Source organism: Indicator indicator, chromosome 2 (genome assembly GCF_027791375.1).
Source record: "Indicator indicator isolate 239-I01 chromosome 2, UM_Iind_1.1, whole genome shotgun sequence".
NCBI lineage: Eukaryota > Metazoa > Chordata > Aves > Piciformes > Indicatoridae > Indicator > Indicator indicator.
In genome coordinates, this window is record NC_072011.1 from 2,047,178 (window position 1) to 2,074,746 (window position 27,569).

Sequence of the window (27,569 nt, forward strand, 5' to 3'; positions counted from 1 at the left end):
GGTATGTGTCCAACAACACATGCCTGGAATCAGTAAGAGCAGCTCTTTTAGAACTTTGTGCTTCTCATACATGAAGCACAGTTTGTATCCACTTAAAAAAAAAAATAAAATCACTATGCTTGTTTTCTATTCAAATCTCAAAACAGTTGTCTCAAGAATGTATTTCCCCCCTTAATACTCTTCAATTTAGTTTCTAATCAATGAAGTTTTGCATCCTACTTGCTAGCTACCCCAAGTTAAAGTGGAATTTTTTTTCAACCCCTCATTGTTTCTGAGAATTTCTGTTGTCTGAAAGCTGATGAGCAGATGTCAGTGCTGCAAATATCCCTGTGAAAGGGAATCTTACAGATTGTTTTAGCTGATAGACTGGGGAGCCCTGGGCTCACCTGCTGCAGTGACTTCAGTATGTACAATTGTCAAAGGGCAGTGATGATTTTTTTTTTTTACAGGGCAGCCTTCTAGGATCAGGACAGATCATGGATTTGAGTGTGAGTCTTGTATACTGCTGCTCATTTAATTCAGTGTATGCTGCCTTGATTCTCTTCTTTTACTTCCTCTTTTCAGTCACATCTCTTAGAAAGTAGGAGAAAACCAGACTGAATTCTTCCCCAATAAAATCCTGTGTAGATTTTGAAGGAGTTAGGTAGATAGAAGCCGTTTTGATAATAAACATTGAGACCACAAAAGGCCATCTACATTCTTGATGCAGATTTATGTTTCTAAGGAATTTCCCCAAATGAGTGTACCTTCACTGATTCTTGAGAGACCTGCTCTAGACTTTTGTGTTGACCTGGGAGAAATGAGGGCATGGTGTTTCCCTATATGGCGAGGAAATTATGCTGTATACATCATTTCTGGCATTGTATTGAAACAATAGGATAGGAACCTCCCCTAAGGGGGAGAGGGCACCTCCCCTGTGGAGACAGGCTGGGAGAGCTGGGGCTGGAGGAAAGAAGGCTCTGGGGAGACCTTACAGCAGCCTTCCAGTACCTGAAGGGGACCTGTAAAGCCAGGAAAAGACATTTTGCAAGGGCTTGTAGTGGTAGGATGACAGGGAAAGGATTGAAGCTTGGGGAGGGCAGATTAGACTGGAAATTAGAAAGAAAGTCTTTACAAAGAGGGTGGGGAGGCACTGGAACAGGTTGTCCAGGGAGGTCATGGATGCCCCTTCCCTGGAGGTGTTCAAGGCCACCAGGTTGCCTTGAGCAACCTGCTCTAGTGGAAGGTGTCCCTGCCCATGGCAGGGGGATTGTAACTTTAAGATCTTTTCCAACTCAAACCATCGTATAAATCTATGAAGAAAAAGTATTGACTATAGTCAATAATCAGAGAAGCTGTCATTTCAAAATACATTTTGGCTTTGCATTCAGTGTCTAAAAATAACCTTACAAACTGTAATAATTAATAGTTCTAGATGAAGGCAAAAGTTGAATGCAGTCTTCTGCAAGTGTACTTAATCCTTCAGTGAATCCTGCAGTTAATCCTACCTGCACACATCCATTACTGCTTGTGTGCATTGTCAGCAGCATGGTGGTGCCAACAGCTGTTGGCTTGTGACTCTGAAATCTTTGTCATTGTGACATTTCATTTCTAAACGCAGGATTGTCTCTCTGCTCTGTTGTAGGTCAAGAAGAAAAGTACATCATTTTGATTTTTGAAACTGGTCTGGATCCTGCTGCAAACTCAATATTTGAAAAAATAATTACAGACATTGGTATAAGGAATAATATTTCTGACTTCTTTGTGAAAATTCCCTTTGAGGAAGCCAATGGCAGGCTTGTTGCATTCACTAAGTGCTTGGAAGACAATTCCAAAGGAAGTCCATCACACAGAGAAAACAAAATAAAAAATGTAATTGCACATTTCTGGTTTAGAACAAAGTATTATTTGGAACAAAAGTATTGTTTGGAGCAAAAATACTATTTGGGTTACAAATATACTGAAGGTTGTGTGCTGGTCACTAGTCCAAAAAAGCATCCAAACAACTTCTGATGGCTGTTATATGAGGATTTCAAACTGGCCCATGGTGGATTATGAGACTGGGAAGTAGTCTGTGCAGTCACAGGTTTTTTTTTTATTTTTTTTTAGTGTGTTTCATTTGATGGCAAGGCTGTAGAATAGTCCACAGTGATGCTGGCATTTCAAGATGTTAAGGGGCAAGAAATTTGTACTCTTGATTCAACAACATAATTGTTTCCAAATGAATCTGCAGCTAAGATGATGCTATTTCAAACCAGCAGTTAAGTTGCAGTGTTGCAGTTAAATGAATCGATGCTTTCTTTAAACAAAACTCCTTCTTAAAAAACGTGAATGTTTTGTGGCTCTGTAGGGAATGAGCGCAGACATAAATGCAATAAATGAACTAGGAAAGGTGAAAAAACAACAGCTTGAATTCCTGGTCAATGGGTATTACACTGCTACACTTCACAAAGCTTTATTACCTTTTTTTGTGGTAAATTTGGGCACAGTCTGAATATTAATACTGATTTTTGTTCTTGCAAGGTTGCTCCTGAGCCCAAAACACAGCAGCGAAATAAGCAGCTCCCGTATTTCGATGATGATGAAGAAATTGGAGAACCACATACAGTATTTATTGGGCCCATAGAAAAGTAAGATCTTGATCTTTGCCCTGTAACCATTTGCTGAGGATCTTTTTTTGGGGGGTAGCTCACTGTGAGCAGGCAGCGTGCTCATGCACCCCAGAAAGCAAACTGTATCTGGGGCTGCATCAGGAAGACTGTGGGGAAGCAGGTCAAGAGAAGTGATTCTTCCACGTTGCTCTGGTGAGACCCTGCCTTGAATACTGTGTCCAGTTCTGGTGTCCTCATCATGGAGAGGACAAAGGACTGTTGGAGTGAGTCCAGAGGAGGGCCACAAAAATGTGGTATAGGGGCTGGAACACCTCTGGTATGAGGATAGGCTGAGGGAGCTGCTGTTCAGCCTGGAGAAGAAAAGGCTCTGGGGTGACCTGAAGGAAGGCTACAGGAGGGCGGGAGAGGGACTTTTCATAAAGGTGTCTAGGGATAGGGCAAGGACGAATAGTTTGAAGCTGAAGGAGAGTAGGTTTAGCCTGGATCTTAGGAAGAGGTTCTTCAGTATGAGGGTGGTGAGACACTGCAGCAGGTTACCCAGGGAGGTGGTGGATGCCTCCTCCCTGGAGGTGTTCAAGACCAGGTTGGATTGAGGCCTTGAGCAGTTAAGTCTAGTTGAGAGGTGTCCCCTGCCCATAGCAGGGGGGGTTGGAGTAGGTGATCTGAGTTCCCTTCCAACCTAAGCCATTCTGGGATTTTTGGCATCTCATATTTACTATTTAATGTTTTTTTTTTTTTTTTTCAGGTTGATAGTTTATCCACCTCCTCCAGCTAAAGGTGGTATTTCTGTGACCAACGAAGACCTCCATTGTCTAAACGAAGGAGAATTTTTAAATGACGTTATTATTGATTTTTATTTAAAGTAAGTTTTATACCACATCAGCTTTTAGATATCTTCTACTTGGAAATTGAAAAGTTCCAACATTAAAAATTCATGGGGCAGTTGGTAACACTTGGGCTCCAACTATGTATAGCTCCAATTTTAAAAGTTGTTTAAGTGTTTTTGGAAGAAATTTTGGTTCTTCTCCTATCCTGCTTGACAGTGACTTCATTCTTACGTGGAAAGAAAGGTTCTTTAAGTGCTTCTAGCAGCTGAAGAGAAGTTGTAACAGCAAAGGGACAGAAAAATAGGATTTTTAAGTTCAATTTTTTTATCCCTGAGTTCTCTGAAATGTAATTTGTTTTGATTAATGTAACAGGTAAATAATTTTTTTTTTGGTGTCACTGATGCTACAGATGTCAGAAATGCATTAAATTGTTCTCTGCTGCTCTGTTTATGTTGCACATAAAGTGCCTGTGTCTAATTTTCAGCCTTATTAAAATAATTTAGAGGTGAAAAGAAAATTAGTGCATCACTCTGGGAGTGTCTGAAGATTTAATGGCTCAGTTACAAACTGTGGGTCTTTCCTGGGTAGGTTGTATATAACAAAACTCATTGAACATTTGGGATTTTGCCGTGATCTAAAATTAAACAGGGCAGCAGCAGAACAGCTTCTTGATTGAGCAGAGTGCTTCATACACCTTAAGATATTGGCACAGACAGTGCATAATGAGTTGCTGTGTTTAGTTCTAATATTCTGACAGCTGTTTTCTGAGAGACTGCCACAATTTGGTGGGGAAGTAGCACAGGTGGGCAATCAATCCTTTTTACTCTGGTGATGAATCTTTGACTTAACTCCTCTATGAATTTCTCATAATGGTTTTGTTTTGTTTTGTTTTTTTAACTGATCAGGTATTTGGTACTTGAAAAACTGAAAAAAGAAGATGCTGATAGAATCCATGTGTTCAGTTCCTTCTTCTACAAACGCCTTAATCAAAGAGAAAGAAGAAACATTCATGAAACTTCAAACCTCTCGTAAGTCTGGTGCTAAATCAGCTCTGCTAAGAGATGAGTAGAGAGAAGACCGCAGGAATGGATTCTTTAGAAAGATAAACTCCTTACAGACAAAATTATGATACCAACTGAACTCCAGGAAGCACCCAGACAACACTGAGCTAGTTGAGGATGTTCCTCCTTACTGCAGAGGGTGATGGACTAGATGACCTTTGGAGGTGCCTTCCAACCCAGACCATTTTGTGATTCTGTGTTTCTTGTCCCTAATATCAAATGATAGCACCAGAGGAAATGGCTTCAAGTTGCCATTTAGGTTTAGAGAGATTAAGGGAGGTTTAGGTTGGATATTAGGAAAAAGTTCTTCACTTGCAGGAGTGGTCAGGCATTGAAACAGGCTGCCCAGGGAGGTGGTGGAGTCACCATCCCTGGAGGTGTTCAATAAATGTGTATACATGGCACTCTGGGACATGGGTTGATGCCCATGATGGTGTTGGGTTGCTAGTTGGCCTCTATGATCTTAGAGATCCTTTGCAACTAAAACAATTTTGTGATTCTACAAGGGGAGCATACCTGCAGAAGTAGTTTCTTAGTTAAAAGAAGCCAGCCTGGCAATCAGTTGTTGGTTAGGCCACACCTTGAGTACTGTGTCCAGTTCTGGGCCCCTCAATTCAAGAAAGATGTTGAGATGCTGGAAGGTGTCCAGAGAAGGGCAACGAGGCTGGGGAGGGGTCTGGAGCACAGCCCTGTGAGGAGAGGCTGAGGGAGCTGGGGGTGTTTAGCCTGGAGAAGAGGAGGCTCAGGGGAGACCTCATTGCTCTTTACAGCTACCTGAAAGGAGGCTGTAGCCAGGTGGGGGTTGGTCTCTTCTCCCAGGCAAGCAGCACCAGAACAAGAGGACACAGTCTCAAGCTGTGCTGGGAGAAGTTTAGGCTTGAGCTTAGAAAGCAGTTCTTCCCATACAGAGAGACTGGCCGTTGGAATGTGCTGCCCAGGGAGGGGGTGGCGTGGATGTCCCTGGAGGTGCTTACAAAAAGCCTGGGTGAGGCACTTTGTGCCATAGTCTGGTTGATTAGATAGGGTTGGGTGATAGGTTGGATTTGATGATCTTGGAGGTCTCTTCCACCCTGGCTGATTCTGTGGTTTCCCACAGAATACAACAACGCCGGCATGGGCGAGTGAAAACCTGGACCCGGCACGTGGACATCTTTGAGAAGGATTTCATTTTCGTTCCCCTTAACGAAGCGTAAGTGAACAGTCCTCCTTCTACTGCATTGCCATCATAGGGCTTCAGCTTCACCATTCTAAAACCTGAAAGTTATTTTCCAGTCTGAATTGAAGTTAAAAATTAAGAGAATAAGTATTTTTTTCCCCTGGTTGATTAAAGCCAAAATGCTGATGTAAGACCTTGAAGTGCGTTGTTGTAGTAGAAGTAGTATGGCACAATGTAAAGACTGAACAGAAATGAATTTTCTGAGTGCTTTTTCAAGGTGTTCAAGACGTGGACATGGCACTTCAGGACATGGTTTAGTGTCCATAGTTGGACCTGATGATTCTATGTTTTGCCTGGTTCTCTGGACTTTGTTCTGCTAAGCTGTTACCATTAACGTTTAGATTACCTGTTGTAGTCCTTCCTACTCTAATGAGATCTCTTCAAAATAGATGAGATCCTCCTTTAGTTACAGTAAACCAGTATCAGCAGTGTGCTCTTGTGGCTAAGAAGGCCAGTGCCATCCTGGGGTGCCTTAGAAGGGCTGTGGTTAGTAGGTTGAGAGAGGTTCTCCCTCCCCTCTATTCTGTCCTGGTGAGGCCACATCTGGAATATCGTGTGCAGTGCCAGGCCTCTAAGTTCCAGAGGGACAGGGAGCTACTAGAGTCCAGCACAGAGCCACAAAGATAATCAAAAGAGTGGAACACCTTCATTGTGAGGGGAGGCTGAGGGAGCTGAGGACTCCTTAGCTTGGAGAAGAGGAGATTGAGAGGTGACCTCATTGCTGTTGATGAAGATGTGCAGGGGGAGTGCCCAGAGGCTGGAGCCAGGCTCTGCTGGGTGATGCCCAATGCCAGCACAAGGGGCAAGGGTGGGAGTTGAGGCATAGGAAGTTCCATGGAAAGAGGAGGAAGAATTTTTTCCCTGTGAGGGTGACAGAACACTGGAAGAGGCTGCCCATGGGTGTTGTGGAGTCTCCCTCTCTGGAGATATTCAAATCCCACCTGAATGTGTCCCTGTGTGATCTGCTCTAGGTGACCCTGCTCTGGTAGGGGGATTGGACTGGATGAGCTTTCAAGGTCCCTTCCAGCCCCCTTCTGTGATTCTCTGATCAGAGAAAATGCAGTTAAAAATCTGCTCCCCTGTATTGGCAGCTTTATTCTTTTTCTTTATACCCTTTTATTTTGGTATTTTTCTTGAGTCAGGAAGCAGACTGTTAGCATTCTAGTGGTGGCTAAGGGCTTTTAATGATGCCTGCTTTCCTTAAGATCAGAGCAAGTTGTCACAAACACATTTCTACATTTCACAGAAAGAACCTAAGCCAAAATACTTTGGGAAGTTAAACTACTACATTTAAAAATACATAATAAGAGCTTAAATACATTATGGATAGATAGGCAAGAGAATTACTACTGACTTGGTCAACTGGTTTATATTGTTTGGAGGTTGTTTTTTGGGGTTTTGGAGGGTTTATTGGTTGGGTTTCTTTTTTTTTTCTGTTTTTTTTCCATGTTGGTGCTTTTTTGTGAAATTTTTTGTTGGGTATTTTTGTTGTTTTTCTGGGTGTTTTCTTTTGTTTGGGCAACTTCATACAGTCGTAAAATACAAACTGAAGTCTCACATTCCTGCTGTGATAGGGAAAATGTTAAAAAAGAAGTAAGTTTTAATTCAAAGAAGGGAAAGAATCTATAAAATACAAGCAAATTGAAACCAAAATTTAGACAGTGATTAACTCCCATGTTAATGAATTTCTTGGTGACGTCTTGCATGGAGTGATCTTACCTGCGGGTCTGGAGCCTTCAATACAGGAAGGACATGGAGCAGATGGAGCAGGTCCAGAGGAGGACCACAAAAATATCAGGGGGTTGGAGCAGCTCTGCTAGGAGGACAGGCTGAGGGAGCTGGGGGTGTTCAGCCTGGAGAAGAGAAGGCTGCAGGGACACCTAAGAGCAGCCTGCCAGGACCTGAAGGGGGCTCAAGAAGGCTGCAGAGAGACTGTTTGCAAAGGGCTGCAGGGACAGGAGCAGGGACAATGGCTTCAAGCTGAAGAAGAGCAGATTTAAATTGAATGTTAGGAACAAGTTCTTTACTATGAAGGTGGTGGAACACTGGCACAGGTTGCCCAGGGAGGTGGTTGGGGCTCCATCCCTGGAGATCTTCAAGGTGAGGCTGGAGAGGGCTGTGGGCAACCTGATCTAGTGGAGGATGTCCCTGCTGACTGCAGTAGGGGTTGGACTGGATGAGCTTTGGAGGTCCCTTCCAACCCAGACCATTCTATGATTTTAAGAATGTGAGGGCTTGAGTAAAAGCTGCTGTGAAGAGTGAACAGCTTTTATAATTTCTCTCTGATAACTTTGAGGGATGTGATTTGGGGGTTTGTGTGCACACACATTCATGTCTTTGGTTTGGTTTTCCCCAAGTTCAGGTTAAACTGTATGCATTCTGGCTCTGAACAACCTGCTCTAGTGTGAGGTGTCCCTGCTCATGGCAGGGGGTTTGGAACTAGATGATCTCTGAGCTCCCTTCTAAACCTAACAATTCCATGATTCTATGATTTATACAATTCCTACTTTTTAATGTATTTTTTTTTGGTCCTTTGCAGTGCCCACTGGTTTTTGGCTGTCATTTGTTTTCCTGGTTTAGAAAAGCCCAGATATGAACCAAACCCCCACTACCATGAAAATGCTACAACCCAGATGAAATCTTCCTCTTCAGATGGAGAGAGCAGCACACCATCTCCTTTGCCAAATGAGCTGGATGCACAAAGCTCACCTTCCAAGTCCACAGCGAAGAAGACATTGACCAAAAAGTACAACACAGCTTTAATTGACCCAAACACTGAAACAGGGGACAGTGAGTCTTCCTATTGTAGAAGAAGTCCTTGTAGGGTAAAAAGTACTTTCAAAAAACTGAGTCAAATGGACAGTGATGTGGAAGAACCTAACACTGTGGAATCGGCATACCATAAACTTGACCATAGGACTCTGGATGAAAACGGTATACAGGGTGAATTCACAACTGCTAGCCAGTCCATGGGTATGTAACTGTACAGATCTGCACATTTTTATGAGGTTTCATAGCTCTGTCCCTGCTTGTGCATCACTGTTTCACTTCATAGTTTGCAAGTTAGGATGTGACTGAGGTTTGAGTGCTTACAATAGAACTAATTTATAGCCATGGTGTATAAAATGGGGTTTTATTGGCTATTAACATAATTCTCCTGGTAAAGGGCTGGATTTCAAACACTGCCTTCCTAAAGCAGATTAATTTTTCAGTTGTGTGACCTTTTTTTCACACCAAATCATTTTGTAGTTCATACTTTGCATCACTTGAGTCTGCAGTTGTTAAGGAGATGATGTTAGCTGACCCTGGATCCTCACAACGTGTGTGCATGGGGGAACTGAATTACAGCTGTGTGAGCAGCCTTAACTCCAGCACCTTCTAGTGTTTGAGGTTTTACTTCAACACCATTAAGTTCTTTTAATGTCCTGACAGGGTGTAAAAAGAGTAGAGAGGAAATACTTGAAGGGATGAAAAAGCAATTCTCTGCCATGACTTGCATGTTACATTTAGAGAGGCTTTCTCCATGCACCCCTGCCGGTGTCAGTGATTCGGAACAGGTCTTGTACCAAAGCAAGCAAAGGAGCTGACCTCTTTTAAAGGCAGGTGAAGGAATTAGGAAAATGTTTTCTGTGCTTGCTGCAAGGTTTGGATCCCTTTGAGACACAAATTACAAACCATATGGTCACGCAGAAACTTTTACTCTAAGTCTCTGCTAGTGTTCCTGCTGACTTAATTTACACAGTAAGTAATTTTATAGCTTATAGTACAAGATCTGAAAAGATGATCAATTAATTATCTCTATAGTGCAGGCCATCGAAGCTTTAATGTCTTGGTGGCTCTCCTCTTTTCTAATTTAATTTTATCCATTTGTGATAATACTGTCAATTGTCCTAGAAGGTCTTGGTGGGGGGCTGGGGGAGTGTGTACATTTGTTTTTGTTTGCACTGATTTTCCATTTGGTGTGATTGTTACTGTTTATGATATTGCTGCTGTGTGATACAGTCTTGTGTCTAGGGTTCTGCAGCTGTTGTTTATCAGCCATTAGCTGGAATCTACCCTCTGACATATTTTTTGCTAGGGTTACATTTTCTGATGGCTGCATTGTATTGGTGGTTGATGGTCATTCTGTTGCTGACAGAAAGACTCAGACTCTCTTGCTCAGCTGTTGTAGATGATGCACCCTTTCATTCTCATGGGTCACACTCCTGGTTTTGTGGGGGAGACTCAGTTTGATCTTGACACCAAGCAAATGTTTAGGCAGCTAAACTTAGATGTGTGGTGCACCTAAACATTGGTTTCAACCAGATGGAAGAGAGATGTAGACCTTGAGTTTTATGCCCAGCTTTCAGCCATTGCTCCAGAAGGATGTGAGTTCACAGGCTCACAGGATGTTAGAGGTTGGAAGGGACCTCCAGAGATCATCAAGTCCAACCCCCCTGCCAGACCAGGACCATAGAATCCAGCACAGGTCACACAAGAATGCATCCAGATGGGTCTTGAAAGTCTCCAGAGAAGGAGACTCCACAACCTCTCTGGGCAGCCTGTTCCAGTGCTCTGTGACCCTCCCAGTGAAGAAGTTCCTCCTCATGTTGAACCTCCTGTGCTGTAGTTTCTATCCATTGCCCCTTGTCCTGTCACAGGGTACAAATGAGCAGAGCCTGTCCCCTCCCTCTTGACCCCCAGCCCTCAGCTATTTATAAACAGACTTCTGACTCTGTCCTTGATATCCTAGGGTATTTCAAAAGACAGAAGGTGCTTCCTTGAGAGTGTAGTCAGTGAAACCCATGAAACTTCACCCCAAAGCAGACACAGGATAGCTATTCAGTTGATGAGCTCTCTGCTCTGATTAATGGTCTCTACTTAACATCGTGAGACATCTGCTGTTCACTCAACATTTTCAGCCTCCTCTAGATGGGAGTCTAAATTTGGATATCTCGATTTCAAACTGGATCCTGGCATTGGATTTGTAAATCAGTAGGACCTGATACCTGAATAACTTGGAAGAAATAATCCAAAATACATCTTTTTGGTTTTAATTTTTATTTCTTAACTAATCCCCTTTTTATTGCTCAGTGCTGTATGAGATTTGATTCTTCTGGATAGCATCTTCTGGGTTTTAGGAATCTGTCAGCAAGAAGCCAGATTAGTATATGGCCTACTTCTTATGCTAAGGTCTTTTCAAAGATACCAAATAGGACTACTTCTAAGTTTGTCCCTGTGGAACTCCACTGATAACCTCCTTTCGTGGTGTTACTGCAACTTTTCTGTTGAAGTATTCTCAAAAGCAGATTCTTCCCTGTTTTTTTCCATTAGCTAATCTACTGCCCTCTTTGCTGTTCTTGTAGACATCCTGGTTTTCTTCAACAAGTGATACATCCTCCAGGGGCATCATAACCAACATGTTGGTTTTGTGATTGTGTAGCTCCGTTCTAGAAGTTTGTTTATGAAGATCTCTGGTTTTGCTGGCATAAGTTATTAATTTTTCACTTATTCCCACAAAGTTTATTATTTTTTTCCCCTCAAAATTGTTTTGAAGTCCTGCATGATAGTACTGGAAGATTAGGGAGCCTGTAGCTGTCTGTACATGCTATAGGTAGAGCTGTAACATTCATTATTCCTTATTTATTCTCATGCTGCTTCCCAGGTGAGTAAATATGTAGAGAGGGTAGGGAGTGGATTTACAGATGCTCCTTTTAGCAAAGAGTGATGCTGCACAAACATTTCTGAGCTGGAACTGTCAGGAGATCTGATCCTGCATTCTGCCCTCCCAGGCTGCCTTTTCCCTTGTACCAGCACAGCTCTTCATACAACTGTACAGCAAAATCTGATCAAGGAAATGATCCAAGTTAACAAAGACCTGTGACTGGCTGTCCCAGTCTGGTCCAGTGTGTGTGGATGCATTTGGTGTCATGGAAGGAACCAGCTAGGGATGAGAAGAAGCCCTTGTATTAGGGACCAAATGAGGATGCCCTTTTGGTAGCAGTACCAATTTATGCTGTTGTTAAGGCTTCATGGAACTCCAGGGTAATTTCATGGGGGGTTTTAGTCTAGGTTTCTAGAAATTTTTTTAGGCATTTCACAGAATAAGGAACAGTTTCTGCTGTGTTCCTCAGAAGAAACTTTTCACATCTGTGCACATACATGAATTCTGGCAGCTGTATCAGTTACTGTGAGCAACCCTGAGAGAAACTGGGTGGAGTGGCTGACCCACCAGAAGGTTGTGCTGCCATGCAGGAAGCCTTATGACAGGCTGAGAGTTGAGCAGGGAGAAATGGAATGAAGTTCCATGAGGGCAAGTGTAGACCCTTGCACCTGGGAAAGAACAGCCCCATGGAGCAGTATGTTTGGGGACTGAGCTTTTGGACAGCAGTGAAAGGGAAAGGGATCTGGAGGCCCTAGTGCATGGGAGGCTGACCATGAGCCAGCAATGTGCTCTGGTGGCCAAGAAGACCAATGGCATCCTGGGGGGGATTAGAAGGGCTGTGGTTAGGAGGTGGAGAGATGTTCTCCTTCCCCTCTGCTCTGCCCTGCTGAGGCCACATCTGGAATATTGTGTCCAGTTCTGGGCCCCTCAGGGAACTGCTCAAAAGAGTCCAGCACAAAGCCACAAAAATGCTGAAGGGAGTGGAACATCTTCCTTATGAGAGCCTGAGAGAGCTGAGGGCTCTTTTGCTTGGAGAGGAGGAGCCTGAGGAGTTACCTTATTCATGCTGATAAAGATGTCCAGGGTGAGTGTCCAGAGGCTGGAGCCAGGCTCTGCTGGGAGATGCCCAATGCCAGCACAACGAACAATGGTGGAAGTTGAGGCATAGGAAGTTCCTTGGAAACAGGAGGAAAATTTTTTTCCCTGTGAGGGTGACAGAAGCCTGGATCAGGCTGCCCAGGGGGGTTGTGGAGTCTCCCTCTCTGGAGATATTCTAACCCCACCTGGCTGTGTTCCTGTGTGACTCGCTCTAGGTGATTCTGCTGTGGCAGGGGGGTTGGACTGGATGAGCTTTTGAGGTCCCTTCCAGCTTCTACCATTCTGTGATTCTGTGAGAATTTGAGGTATTTATAGTCAGTTTGATCTTCAAACGTAACTTGGTGTTTGATGTTTAAATATACTACTATCTGTGATTGATACAGATGGATTGCACAAAATCAGGCTAAACTATAGTGAAGATTCAGCTGATGGCAGTAAACTAAATGAAGATGACCTTATAGATTTTTCTGAAGACCAAGACAACCAGGTAAAGACTTTATCAATTTTGTTTGGGAATTACTAACTGTGTTGTGTTGTATTTTGAATGGGCAGCAGAAAAGCTGTGCACACACTGTAAATGTGTTTGTTTAAAGCTAGCTGTCAAATCCAAAGCACTAGTTACCTGCACAAATGTGCAGGTCAGCTGACAGGAGAGGATTTGTTCATTGTTAGATCCCCCAATAACAACAACTTCTTTGGAAATCTGCCCCAGAGAGCTAGTCTCTCCACACTCAGAACTTGGAAGTAAAAATGGAATTGTGGTTACAAAAGAAACTAGCTCAAACCTCTATATTCAGGAAACTGCGTAACAGGAAAATGCTGCACTGATGTTGCATTTCTTTCTGTGAGCTTTTTGCACAGTGACAATATTGCAGAGTGATTTTAGTGGGAACTCTGGAAGTCAGTCTTTCATCTCCCCCAGCCCTGTGTTTATCTACCAGCCCCAAGAACAAGTAACTCTTCTTTCAGCTGCACATCCTGAACACACACACACACACAGAGACTCATTTGTAAGTAGGTGCTGCTGTGCTCTTTTGTTCCATTGGTGATTATCAAATGTAAACAACATGGATTTATAAGAAAGAAATACTCAGACTGAGAGATGTTTAGATTGTAGAGCTGTGGAGAGGCAGATCATTTAAATGTCCTTTACTAATTCACTGCTGGGGCATCATTCCATAGCCTTGTTGCTTGTACAGTGTAAGCTCAGTGTGAGTAAGCTGAGAGTTAACACAGTTTCTGTTCCTAATTGGCCTTCCTGTTCATGTTTCAGGTGTATGACTCCAAGTTGTCCAAACTAAAGAAATGGAGGCTGTCAAATGTACAGTCTAGGAAGTACCCATTTTCCACCTTTGAGTTCAGAACAGAGAATTATTTTCCAAAGTCTGCAGCTATTTGTAGTGACTTCCAACTAGTATGTATATGTGCACACACACAGAGAAGCTCCAGTTTGTGCTGAAACCTAGCTGTGCCTTTCATACAGACTCAACCCACCTCTCCTGTCATGCCACTTGTCCAAACATTCTGTAATCTTTCTCTGATGGAAGTGTCTTTCTGTCTGTTCTGTGGCAGTTAAGAGTTGCCAGAAGATGGAGAATGAGTAGCAGAAGGTTTCTGATTGAACTCTCACATGTCATGAAGGCAGGGAAGGAAGTACATGGCCAGCTGTACTGAGAGGAGGCAAAGAGGCTGAGTTCCCTGGTTGCAGTATAGCTTAGAACTTAACTCAAGCTGAAGCTGTGACTGATTATCTTCTAGAATGCATAAAGCAAATATAGAAATGGTAGACCCTGACAGGCTGAGTACACCTTCACTTCTGCCAAAAATGTGATGGAGGCTGCAACAGAAAAAAAGTATAGTGGGAACTAGGCAGCAGTCTCTAGTCTGGTAACATCTTCATGGCATTGCATGAGGATTTCATAGAATCCTGCACGTTGGTGTACAGAAATCTCACCAAAGAGTCACAAATGGTGCTGGTAATGGGGGGGGCGTCCCATTTTGGGAAACCTTCTTCTTCTCTCAAATGCAGTGTTCTGTGGCAGTAAGAGTGAACTCAGTAGAAGGGTAAAAAAAAGCAAACAAACAAACATGGGTTGTTGGGTTACTTTTAGATACAAGAACTTAGTGGCTTTGTTCATAAAACTTCCATGTCCTTCACAGCAATCAGTATTGAAATGAAATGGTCCATGAAGATTCCCAGGTTTGTGACGTGACTGTTTTTGCAACCCATGACATAAACTAATATCATGCCAGATGAATTTCCCATGCTCTAAGAAGCGTTCTGAAGGCAAAATCAAATATTACTTCTGAGTTCATTACAGATTTGGTCTCATTTCATCTAGAAGATCTATAAATGAAACCACCAAGGAGGTTTTCAGTGATCCTTAGCAAGGGAAAGCACTGATAATGTAACCAAAGAATGGAGGTGCACTTCTTTTAAGCCAGCCATGCTTTGAAGATGTCAGTTGTAGCTTTTTATGTAGCTTCAACAGTCCTTTAACGAACAGCAGCCTCCACTCCCTGTCATTCCAGCACAGGTTTGAGAAAGTGACTAGAAGTTGGTGCTGCCATCTGAATGGTTTCAGGTTAAAGCTACCACTTCTTTATTAAGTTTATGTTATTGTTATTGAATAAAAATGGTAGGTATAGGAAAAAAAATGTTTTTCAAATAGACACAGAAGACAATATTAGCTTTTAACCCACCTGTAAACATGTTGCTTCTGTAGGAAGACAGCAGTGATGATGGTGGCCTTGTAGATGACAACTGCAATTCAGACATGGGACAATGGCACCTGAAGCCTACTGTCTGCAAACAGTAAGTGTTTAAACAGTTGAAATGGACATTTCATAGAGGTTTCTGACCTTTAAAAGCCAGTTTGTATCCAAAAATGGTCGTACCTCAGTCTCAAACCCTTGTGATTGGTGTTTGAGAGAGAATTTTATACTTTGTAGTGTAATTATCTTGAGTGAGGAGAAAACTGAATGAATGAAACTGAGTGAGATAACTGCCACAGGCAGTTGAAGATTGCTCTTTGGCATTTTGCTCTTACGTTCCTACAAAAACATGCAGGAGCATGTTTAAATGTATCCTACACTTAAAAAAAAGTAATTTAAAAAGCCCTCTTCAAATGCAAATAATTAAATTTTCTTTAGTATTAACCTTTATCACCACTCAAATTAGTACAGAACATGGGAATAATTTAAGCTGCCCTCATTTCTTACCCAAATGTGTAATTTTAGACTGTTCTTTTTATTGTCTCTTTCTGTTCTTAGTAGTAGTCCTTTTTTTTTTTTTCTCTGTCTGTTCTTTTTGTATCATAAAAATGTTCCACAATACTAAGTTCAGTGACTTTTTTTGTGTGTATTTACTTTTCTACCTGTTTGGGATTTTAAACCAGTTTTTTTTTTTTTTTTTGAGTTCATGTTTGAAAGCCAGAAATTATTTATGAATAATCATTGTCTGCAGCTGCTTGCATTTTGGGTGCAACAGAAATGGATGGCTGCAAATGCATTGCCAGCAGACCCAGAGAGATGATTCTGCCAATTTGCTCTGCTCTGGTGAGACTTCACCTGGAGTACTGTGTACAGGTCTGGAGCCCTCAATACAGGAAGGACATGGACCTGGTGGAGCAGGTCCAGAGGAGGGCCATGAAAATGATCAGGGGTTTGGAGCAGCTCTGCTATGAGGACAGGCTGAGGGAGCTGGGGGTGTTCAGCCTGGAGAAGAGAAGGCTCCAGGGAGACCTAAGAGCAGCCTGCCAGGACCTGAAGGGGCTCCAAGAAGGCTGCAGAGAGACTGTTTGCAAAGGGCTGCAGGGACAGGAGCAGGGACAATGGCTTCAAAGGAGAGCAGAGCAGCTTGAGATTGGATGTGAGGAAGAAGTTGTGCAGCAGGAGGGTGGTGGAACACTGGCACAGGTTGCCCAGGGAGGTGGTTGAGGCTCCATCCCTGGAGATCTTGCAGGTGAGGCTGGAGAGGGTTCTGGGCAACCTGATCTAGTTGGGTTTGTCCCTGCTGAGTGTAGAGGGCTTGGACTGGATGAGCTTTGGAGGTCCCTTCTGGTCCAGACCATTCTATGATTGTATGTTTCTAAATCTCACCATGTTGTTACTGGTATTGGTCTTCACAGCTGTGTTTGTATTTGCTCACAGTTATATACCCATTTTTATATTTCCTTCTTTGGGGCTATGCTGCTTACTAGATAGGCAAAAGCTTTCACAATGCATTCTTAGGGTGCAGGATAAAATTGCTTATTTATACGTGATATGGAACCTGTGTGAATTTTTCCTAATGCATTTTCTTGAAGGGGTAAAACTCCACCTGTGTTGTGAGTTTGAAGCATATTTCTGACCTGATTATAGCTTGGCTAAATTGGTCCCATTCTGATGATGAATTATCTGTGCATAATACTTCCCACCAGACATTCTTTTAATCCAGACATGAAATTTCTGGATTACATATCACAAATCATGAAGGGCATTTAAGTACTTCACTATTAGCATATTTTAACATTATTACTATGTAAAAAAGTAAATTCCCTTGAAATGGCTTTCTCTTCTTTCCTCCCTAAAGTACCAGGTTGTGCATTTGTAAGGAGCATTGCCTGTCTGAAGAATAACTTTCTTTTCTCAGAAATGGAAACAAGTCCAATTAAAAGCAAACTTTATGCAAGTGATTTGTATGCTTAATGCCTGAAACAATTGCATACAGGTAAAATAATGTGTGTATACAAACGCAATTATACATAAATGCATGCAGATGATTTGCCTGAATTTACTAGGAGTAAAGTAATTTATCATAGTATCATGCAGTTGCCAGGGCTGGAAGGGACCTCAAGGCTCATCCAGTGCCACCCCCCCTGCCATGGGCAGGGACACCTCACACTACCTCAGGTTGCTCACAGCCACATCCAGCCTGGCCTTCAAAACTTCCAGTGATGAGGCTTCCACCACCTCCCTGGGCAACCTATTTATCCCTCACATCACACCTTCATCTAATGCTCAGACTCTGAACTCTGCTGTGAGTCAGCTTTGGTCTGCACATCCAGCTGCTCCATAGAAGGCAGCTGATAGTGATTATTTTGTTCATAGGTACTGCAAAAGTAGTGTCCTCTAGGTCAAGTGATGGGATGTAAAGATCCATAGTGTTCCAGAGATGTTCAGGCAGACTTGGTTCTCTGGAAAATGTTTGCTTGTGGCTATGTTATTTTTTGGAAGTCTCCTCAGATGGGTGTTTTGTAACTGTCAGGTAGGTGTCACATCCAGTGGGGGCACTTCCTGAGCATGCATACTGAGGTGCTGTCAGCTGAACCGTCTGTACTCCAGAAGAGAAGGATAGAATGCTTTAGGTGGGAAGGGACTTTTAAAGGTCATCTAGTCCAAACCCCCCTGCAGGTGAGCAGGGGCATCTTTAACTAGATCTGGAGACTCATCCAACCTGACCTTGAACATTTCCAGGGATGGGGTTTCTGCCACATCTCTGGGCAACCTGTTCCACTGTTTCACCACCCTTCCTGTAAAAAAAATTCTTCCGTGTATCTAGTGTAAATCTTTCCCTCTTTCAGTTTAAACCAGTACCCCTTCTCCTGTCACAACAGGCCCTGCTAAAGATCGGGTGTTAGGAAGAAGTTGTTGCCCATGAGGGTGGTGAGATACTGGCAGAGGTTGCCCAGGGAGGTGGTGGAAGCCTCATCCCTGTAGGTTTTTGCAGCCAGGCTGGATGTGGCTGTGAGCAACCTGCTGTGGTGTGAGGTGTCCCTGCCCATGGCAGGGGGGTTGGGACTGGCTGAGCCTTGAGATTCCTTCCAACCCTGGCAATTCTATGATTGTCCTCTTACAGGCCCCCTTTAAGGACTGAAAGGCTGCAATAAGGTCCCACCACAGCCTTCTCTTTCCCAGACTGAACAAACCCAACCTTCTCAGCCTGTCCTTGTAGGAGAGGTGCTCCAGCCCTTAGGCCATTTGTGTGGCCCTCCTCTGGACCTGCTCCAACAGGTTCATGTCCTTCTTGTGGTGCTGCTTCCAGAGCTGGATGCGTTGCTCAGGTGAGGTCTCACCAGAGTGGAGCAGAGGGAGCAGAATCATCCTTCCTCAACCTGCTGGCCATGCTTCTCTTGATGCAGCCCAGGCTGTGATTGGTTGTCTGGGCTGGGAGTGCACATGGTGGGCTCATGTCCAGCTTTTCATCCACCAGTACCCCAAGTCCTTCTCTAGAGGGCTGCTCTCTATCACATCCTCCCCCAGCCTGTGTTGATACCGAGGACTGCCCCAACCCAAATGCAGGAACTTGCTCTAGGCCTTATTGAACCTCCTGAGGTTCACCTCAGCTCACTTCTTGAGCTTGTCCAAGTTCCTCTGGTTGGCGTCTTGTCCCTCTGACTTGTCAGCTGCACCACTCAGGTTGGTGTTATCTGTGCACTTGCTGAGGAGGCTCATGTGTCACTGGTGAGGATACTAAACAGCACTGGTCCCAGTATGGACCCCTGAAGGAGACCACTTGTCACAGATATCCATCTGGATACTAAGCCATTGACCACCACCTTCTGGATGGAATCATCCAACCAATTCATTGTCCATTAAACAGTCCAACCATCAAATCCATCTCTCTCCAACACAGAAAGAAGGATGTGGTGGGGGAACTTTACAGAAGTCCAGACAGATGGCATTCATTGCCCTTCCCTTCTCCACTGCACCAAAGTGTGGTGGTGGACTGGGGGAATTTAAGCACCTTGATTTTGCTGTCAGCTTGCCAAGGCTGTATTTTCCAAATGCATCCTGAAGTTCTCTGTACTTTCCTATCCCAGTTAAGGGATTGCAGGAGCACTGACAAACCTTCATAGTATTGATGAAGTTCTGTTCAAGGTCAGCCCACAAACGGTTTATAGCTAACCAGCTGTGTAGCAGTGTCAAATGCTGTGTACTTAAAAATTGTCTTCTCTCCTAGGCCCTGCATTTTGCTGATGGACTCCCTAAGAGGCCCTTCCCGGTCAAATGTTGTGAAAACACTAAGGGAGTAAGTTTGCTGTCTGGGTCTGGGGCTTGGTTTGGTTTTTGCCAAGTCCTGCATGAGAACCAGAGTCTGAACTTGCATGGTCTTTGCTTGTAGATACCTAGAGGTGGAATGGGAAGTCAGGAAAGGCAACAAAAGAAGCTTTTCCAAAGATGTCATGAAAGGATCCAACCCAAAAGTGCCACAGCAGAACAACTTCAGTGACTGTGGAGTGTACATCCTGCAGTATGTGGAGAGCTTTTTTGAGGTGTGTATTGTGTTTGTGTCACTGGGGCTTGGGGTCTCCTGCAGCAGATCTGAGCTATTGAAATTACTAGCAGTGACAAAAAAGGCTCTCTAGAGTAGCTCTCAGACCTCTTTATTAGCGTCTGCATTATAAACTAATTTATGCATTAGTCACTATTGTTGGACAATGGAACCATTTTCATTATTGTTTGCATGTACGTTAGGGAAGCCATGGGATTTTTTGAGAGAGGGTTGAGAAAATCTATTTAAAGTTTTGTATTGCTACCCTTAAAAGTTACTTAGTAAGAAACACAGTTCCAATTTGAGTTGAAACTCTGAAGATGTGCAAAAAAGCTTTTTCTTGTCTCCCTAAGGAAAGGGACTGAATTCCTCATCCATGCGGTACAGCTAGGGTTTTTTTTCTTTCAGTTTGTATTAAAACCTGTGAGTGGAGTCATTACAGCTAAATGCCAGATTTTGGTGCTATTGAAGAAATTGGTTAAAGCTTCACTTACTTGACCTGTCTTGGTCACAGGTGGAGGCATTAGCACCTTCAGGTCTGTGCTGGGAAGAGGAGCTGTGGTCAAGTTAAGTGTTGCCTGCATGGATACTTCACTCTGCTTACAGTCCATAGTAGTCCAGAGCACTGTTCCTATACTCTCCTGGAGAGCTGGGCAGAGAGGAACCCAATGAGGTTCAACAAGGATGAGTGCAGAGTCCTGCACCTGGGCAGGAAGAACAAAGTGCAGCAGGACAGGGTGGGAGGGGATCTGCTGGAGAGCAGCCCCAAGGAGAAGGAGCTGGGAGTGCTGGTGGGCAGCAAGTTCTGCATGGGACAGCAATGTGCCCTGGGGGGCAAGAAGGCCAATGGGGTCCTGGGAGGCATTAAGAGTGTAGCCAGCAGAGGCTGAGAGGCCTTGGACTTTTTAGTCTGGAGAACAGAAGCCTGAGAGGGGATTTAATAAATGTCTACCAATATCTGAGGGCTGGGGGTCAAGAGGGAGGGGACAGGGACAGGCTGTGCTCACTTGCACCCTGGGATAGGCCAAGGGGCAGTGGATGGAAACTGCAGCACAGGAGGTTCCACCTCAACATGAGGAGGAACTTCTTGACTGTGAGGGTCACAGAGCCCTGGAGCAGGCTGCCCAGAGAGGTTGTGGAGTCTCCTGCTCTGGAGACTTTCCACACCCATCTGGATGTGTTCCTGTGTGACCTGTGCTGGATTCTCTGGTCCTGCTCTGGCAGGGGGTTTGGACTCAATTATCTCCTGAGGTCCCTTCCAACCCCTAACATCCTGTGAGCCTGTAACCCTTTTGGAGAAAGGTGGTGGTTTCCTCTCCGTTCCTCCACCCTTCCCTCACTCATAGTTATCTGAAAGGCTTTATAAGAGTGTATTTGTGCAAACTGAAGCCAAAGGTTTTAGTTTTACCTTGTCTTCTCTCCTTGAGAGCTTAGAACCAGCCTTGAGTGCTTCCTGCTTTGTACGCAGGGATGTGAGGAGCAATCAGGTTTTAATCATCTCAGCCCCTTCCCTCTTGCAGAGTGCTGGCAGAATGATGTCAGGCTGAATGCCTTGTCCTGCCTGGTCTTGCAGTGTGCAGCAGCTTAGTCTGCCAAGGAACAGGGATGCCATGTGGGTGTGTCAGATCATGGAGTGTTCTCCAAGTGGCACCAGTGGGTAAGGAGAACCTGCCCGGGGTGCACAGTGGAGGTGGTGGAGTCACCATCCCTGGAAGTGTTTAAAAAGAGGCTGGATGTGGCACTTAGTGCCATGGTTTGGTTGATGAGATGGTGTTGGGTGATAGGTTGGGCTTGATGATCTCAGAGGTCCTTCCCAACCTGGTTAATTCTGTGGTTCTGTACTCGACTGTCTCACAGCTATAAAACTTAGTAATCTCAGCTGTTAACAGATTGGAAATACTGCACAAAGTCTCATTGTTTTCAGCACCTCTGCAAACTGAATGGGTAGAGGGTGTGGAGGGAGGCTTCATTTGATGTCTGTGGGCTATTCAGGCACATCTTTTTTGGTCATCAGTGCTAAAATCAGTGTGCAGTCTTTAAAACAAGGCTCCTTAGGCAGGGTATGCAGCAAAGTGGTGAGCATACCCACCAGCTATGGTAGCAAGAACATTCTCAGCCCTCCTTTCACACCATGCCTGTTCAGCTGTCTTGGTTTAGAGCAGGACAGATCACTCTACTATTCCAAAAGGGGCAAAGGAATAAGGCCCACACAAATGGATGGGAGAGTCATGGAAAGTTTAAATGGAAAAGCAGTTCATACACTACAAAAACTACAAAGCATGGTGGTGAGCCATAGCAAAGCATATCAAGTTCAAAGAAATCCCCAGTCTAAACTTAACACACGAGTTCCTTTACACCAAACCAAAAAACCCCAGCATTCCCCTTCTCCCTGTGGGGGGGTTCATCCAAAACCCCAGGGCTCTTTCTTCCACCCCCATTGCTAGGCTGGTTTCAGGCTGGCCAGGACTGAACTGCCCCCCCTGTTTTAACCCTGGCATTAGGCCTAAACAGGCCAAAGAGGCCCTGTGATACTCCCCCGTTGTTACCAGGTAAGAGAGCATCTCTCCAACAGGAGCAGAGGGGTAAAAGAGAAAGACAACAAGTTTGCAGCCAGATTTATAGGGGTGCAGGATTTATGGGTACATAATACACTTACTGCCTGTCTCCTCCCGCTGGCTGCACACTCCGGACACTGCAGGTCTCAACTCTGTGGCCGCTTTTTTGGAGGTACCCAACTGAACATCAGGCGGGGACAGCTCTGTTCTCCCTCAGTTCCCCCAGGTGGGCTGGAGGGGAGGGCACCGCTTCGGAGTCTGCCTAGGGCCCGGCTGCCGCTGCCCACCAGGGGGCGCCCTGGGGCCGCCCGCGGCCGTCCCGGGAGCCGGGGGTGAGGGCTGGACCTCCGCCTTCGGAGGGGTCTCTGGGCGTGGAAGGGCCCCGCTGGGAGCTGAGGCTTTAGGGGAGGAGTGGATAATGCTCTGTGGATGCTTCTGAGCCAGCTGACAGAGAGGAAGCTCTGAGGCAGCAGAATGCCTGCACGACTGGCTCCTGACCCTGTCCCTGCCTTCCTTACCCAAACTGAACAAGAAATACTCCCAGTTAGGCATGTGCTTAGATTAATTTGAAATATCCTCCTATTATTAGTAACCGTGCTAATTACTTCTTATTAATGTTCTTATTCCTATGTCTGGCCTATTTCCTAATGGAAACTGTGGAAAAACCTACTCAGTGTTTGCCCATGGTTTTTCACAGACTGGTAAGGGTTGGAAGTGACCTCTGAAGGTCATCTAGTCCAATACTCCTCCTAGGGCAGGGTCACCTGGAATAAATCACACAGGAGCACATCCAGGCAGCTCTTCTGAATCTTTGGTGGGTTTTTCCTGAAGTCTGCTTACTGCTGCTGTTAAGTAGCTTCCCTGGCAAAGTCAGTTCAGCAGAGGAGTTTTTAGTGCCATATTATCTAGTTGATGTTCTCTTTGGGTATAGAGTAATCACAGGATCACAGAAACATTCAGGTTGGAAAAGCCCCTCAGGGCCGCAAGCCCAACCACTAACCCTACTCTGTAAGGGTCACCCCTAAACCACAGCCCCAAGCACCACAGCCAAACCACCTTCAAACACAGCCAGCCTTGGGGACTTAACCACCTCCCTGGGCAGCATGTTCCAATGCCTGACCACTCTTTTTCCTGATGTCCAGTCTAAATTTACCCAGTGGCTACTTGAGGCTCTTCCCTTTTGTTCTATCACTAATTACCCATGAGAAGAGACCAGCACCAACCTCTCCACAACCTCCTTGCAGGGAGCTGCAAACAGCCAGGAGGTCTCCCCTCAGCCTCCTCTCTTTCACACTAACCAGCCCCAGCTCCTTCAGTCTCTCTCCAGCACATTTCTTCTCCAGACCCTTCCCAGCTTCCTTGCCCTCCTCTGCCCTGGCTCCAGCACCTCCACATCTCTCTTGCATTCAGGTGCTCCAAACTGGACACAACACTCCAGGTGTGGCCTCCCCAGAGCTGAGTCCCAGGGGACAATCCCCTCCCTGCTCCTGCTGGACACAGCATTGCTGATCCCAGCCAGGATGCCTTTGGCTTTCTTGGCCACCTGGGCACACTGCTGCCTCCTCTTCAGCTGCTTGGCCATCAGCACCCCCAGCTCCCTTTCTGCCAGCAGCTTTCCAGCCACACTGCCCCAAGCCTGCAGCCTTGCTTGGGGTTGTTGTGCCCCAAGTGCAGGACCTGGTACTTGGCCTTGTTGAACTCCTCCTGGTAATGCTGGCTGCTGGAGCAGCACTGACACTTTTGTGTGCAGAATGTGACTACTTTTTTCCCAAGCAGTTGTTCAGTGGTTAAATGCAATTGGCTCTCAGATAACCCTGTCAGTTAGGTAAAGCAGACTACTCAAAGGCAGGAATATCTTTGAGGAATCACTATTCCACAAACTGCTGTTTGGCTGGGGTGAGATTGCTGTGCAGTGTGACATGAGGGGTGTAGAGAATGTCTCATAATAATCATTCTCTTAATTCTTTGGATGAGTGACCTCTAGAAAGAAAAGAGAATGTGTAAGTGTAAAAAGGGCTGTTGGTAGCTTTTCACAGGCCTTGTTTTTGGAGTGCAGTGTGAAACTCCTTTCCTAGTGGGTTCTGGTCCTAAAGGCATTTATAAGGCCAGGAGCATTTAACAACAGATTCCTTTTCAGCTCTGGGTTTTAATGCTAATCATCTTTCTGTCTTGTAAAAAACCCTGCTATACCATACAATAATTCTTTCTCTTTTTTAAAGAAATGTGAACATTTAAACACATTTCTGCAGTCAAATGCTTGTTCTGAAAGCTGTAGTAAACTTGAGTAATCATTTAGGTACTTTTATAACCAGGACTGGGATCTGGATGAGTATTGCTCTGTAACGTACTGAAGCTTAATTTATTTTTACCTCAATTGTACATGCACAGAACAGACTGTAGAAATTTTGTTTCATTGTGATGGGGTGCATCAAGAAAGGTGTGGCCAGCAGGGCTAGGGAGGTTCTTCTCCCCCTCTACTCTGCCCTGCTGAGACCACAGCTGCAATCCTGTGTCCAGTTTGGGGCTCCCCAGTTGAAGAGAGACAGAGACCTGCTGGAGAGAGTCCAAGGGAGAGGCAGGAGGATGCTTAGGGGACTTGAGCATCTGCCCTGGGAAGAGAGCCTGAGAGCCCTGGGGCTGTTTAGTGTGGAGAAGAGAAGGCTGAGAGGGATCTGATCAATGTCTCTCAATGGCTGAGGGTCAAGGGGAGGGGGCCAGGCTCTGCTGGGTGCTGCACAGCAATAAGCCAAGGAACAATGGAGAGAAACTGGCACAGAGAAGGTTTCAGCTCAACATGAGGAGAAACTTCTTTGATGTGAGGTTGACGGAGGCCTGGAGCAGGCTGCCCAGAGAGATTGTGGAGTCTCCTTCTCTGGGGACTATCCCAAGCCCACCTGGATGCATTCCTGTGTGGACTACCCTGGGTGATGCTGCTTTAGCAAGGGGGGGGTTGAACTGGATGATCTCTGGAGGTCCTTTCTAACCTCTAATGTACTGTGGTACTGTGGAATGAGGTGGGGAACAATGTAGCTTTTCCCACTGTGGCTGTCTTCAGTCTTAAAAGCAGTAACTCCTTACTGTAACATCCAACTGACCTTTCTTTTCAGAATCCCATTCTGAGTTTTGAGCTACCAATGAATTTAACAGACTGGTTTCCACGCCCAAGAATGAAAACCAAAAGAGAAGAGATACGAAAAATAATCCTGAAGCTGCAGGAACAGCAGAACAAGGACAAGAAGGGACAGAAGGACCCAAGTTCACTGGAAAGATCTTTGCAGGAAAAAACAGATCAACTTACCAACAGCAGCTCAGACTGAACGTTGTATCTGTTGCATGTTAGCTCCACAATCAAAACAGAAATATACTTCTTTTTTTTTTTGTCTGCCCAAAGGAAAGATTTGGCATACTCTCTGCTCAAAGTTACTTGGGAATGTTTAATGCCTGTATAAATGTGTGTCATAAAAATGATTTAATTCCCACAGAGATGTGTATTAAGTAAGCAAAGTCTGTACATATGTTAATGAGGCCAACTTTTTTCAGCATTTGTAATTACTTTTTTTCCACTTGTTAGGGAGCTTTTTGTTATGTATTTCTGTTAATAGACCTTAAATAGTGACTTCTAAACATAAAGCCAATAAAGAAAAAATATTTATAGGATGAAATGGTTAACTTTTTCTTTTCCCAGTAAAAGTGTACTGTTACAGGCTTAAGTACCACATAGGGAATGATTTGGTAGTGAGAGGATTCCTATTTTTGTCCCTGTTTTAGTTGCCCTTTACAGGACTGTTCTGCTTGCGCTACAAACAATAATTTGGGTGTCTCGATGTTACCATGGCCTCAGAGGGTGGTTCCCATCCTCCCAGTATCTAAGTGTAGGCAGTGTAATAGTTAATAGGACTGCTTCAGATTTGGGGTTTTCAAAGATAAATGCGTTGCAACTAAAATTTCCACCCTTGCTAGGGAAAAAGAGCGGGGGGGAAAGAATGCTCTTTGACCAGGGATGGCTTATTCAAACAGTATTAATAGAAGTGGTTTCAATGAAGTGATCTTTGAGTGCTACTTATTAAATCATATTTTGTGGATCCCAATTGTTGTACAGGTTGTATTTTGAGACTTTTTTCTTCATTCTAAAATTGTATTTTGGTACCGGTGTACTTGGAACAGCAGATTTGCCCACATGACATTTTCTATGTTACAACTCTGAATGTTACATTCATATGTGCTTTATCTTAAGTAATGAACATTTAAAGAAAAAAAAAAAAAGTGTATGATTACTATTTTTTGTAATATTCACACAAAAAAAACCCCAACCAACCAAAAAAAAAAAAAAAACCACCCCACCCCAAAATACCACTGTTCATTGCTTGCTTGTTTGTTCTTGGCTTTAGGTAGCATCAGGCTGATGTTGGGATTCCTTTGGGTATTGGCAGGGTGTTTGGATTTTGCCAACAATCTCAAGTGTCATCCCTTTTATCCCTGTGACAGAAAGGCTTTGGTGTGCAGGGAGAAAGCAAGAGATGGTTTGTGTGAGGATGTGTGTGTTTGCAGGCTTCTACAAACACAGATCTTGGAAGGGAACCAGAAGCTGTCTCTTCCCAGGAAGGAATCCGGCAGGGAAAGAGCAGCACTGTCTACCCCTCCTTGCACATGGTATCTCCTCTCCTCGTTTTTCTGTGGGGAGTGTCAGTTGTTATTCCCAACTACCACAGAGGGAAGCAGCAGAGAATTCATTACCTGAACACCTTGTCCCCTGAGTTTAGTTCTTGTGCACAGCACCACGCCTAACCCAGTACTTCAGGTTCTCTGTGAGTTCCCATTCTCACTAACCCTTGAAAACACAGCTGCTAAGGAGGTTACTGCCAGGGCTCTTTTGCACAGATGACCCTTCCTGAAACCCTCTGAAGACCTCCTGGTTCACTCCCCCAGGCTGAGTGACTGCACACACAGCCACAGGCTGCCAATTTCCTGCACAGAGAACCTGTGAGCTTCAGAAGATCTGTGCATTCCCTTAGCTCTTTCTTCCTGAGGAGACCCTGGGGCCTATGGAGAATATATCAGCACCACCTCCATTGGTGGTGTTAGAGAGAACTCCCACACAGCTTTCCTGTTGGAAGTCTGTAGGAGCAATCTTCTGGACTACAAACTGAATCCACAAGGTGAACACCTCCCAGTTGTTTCCTCCATCAAATGTAGCCAGTGTCCTTGCCCCTGCTGGGGGAAATCTGTGCTGACATAGTTTCAGATTGTTTCTCTGCAGGGTCCTCCGTATCTGGCATGCAAAGGCAAATAAATCAGGGATGGCTTGGAGAGAAGGAAGGAGAA

At 44.6% G+C, this 27,569-nt stretch overlaps 1 protein-coding gene across 1 annotated transcript in view; it reads left to right on the top strand.

Moving 5' to 3' along the window:
* Nucleotides 1-25,909, top strand: part of SENP6 (SUMO specific peptidase 6) — a 90,574-nt gene extending 64,665 nt beyond the window's left edge. Inside the window, exons 14-24 of the mRNA XM_054392995.1 lie at nt 1,625-1,851; nt 2,503-2,609; nt 3,337-3,453; nt 4,324-4,446; nt 5,576-5,668; nt 8,235-8,668; nt 12,821-12,924; nt 15,164-15,252; nt 19,381-19,449; nt 19,543-19,693; nt 25,355-25,909. Coding sequence (XP_054248970.1) covers nt 1,625-1,851; nt 2,503-2,609; nt 3,337-3,453; nt 4,324-4,446; nt 5,576-5,668; nt 8,235-8,668; nt 12,821-12,924; nt 15,164-15,252; nt 19,381-19,449; nt 19,543-19,693; nt 25,355-25,564 — 1,724 coding nt within the window. The 3' untranslated portion in view covers nt 25,565-25,909. The remainder of the gene's footprint in view (nt 1-1,624; nt 1,852-2,502; nt 2,610-3,336; nt 3,454-4,323; nt 4,447-5,575; nt 5,669-8,234; nt 8,669-12,820; nt 12,925-15,163; nt 15,253-19,380; nt 19,450-19,542; nt 19,694-25,354) is intronic.
* The last annotated feature ends 1,660 nt before the right edge of the window (nt 25,910-27,569 follow it).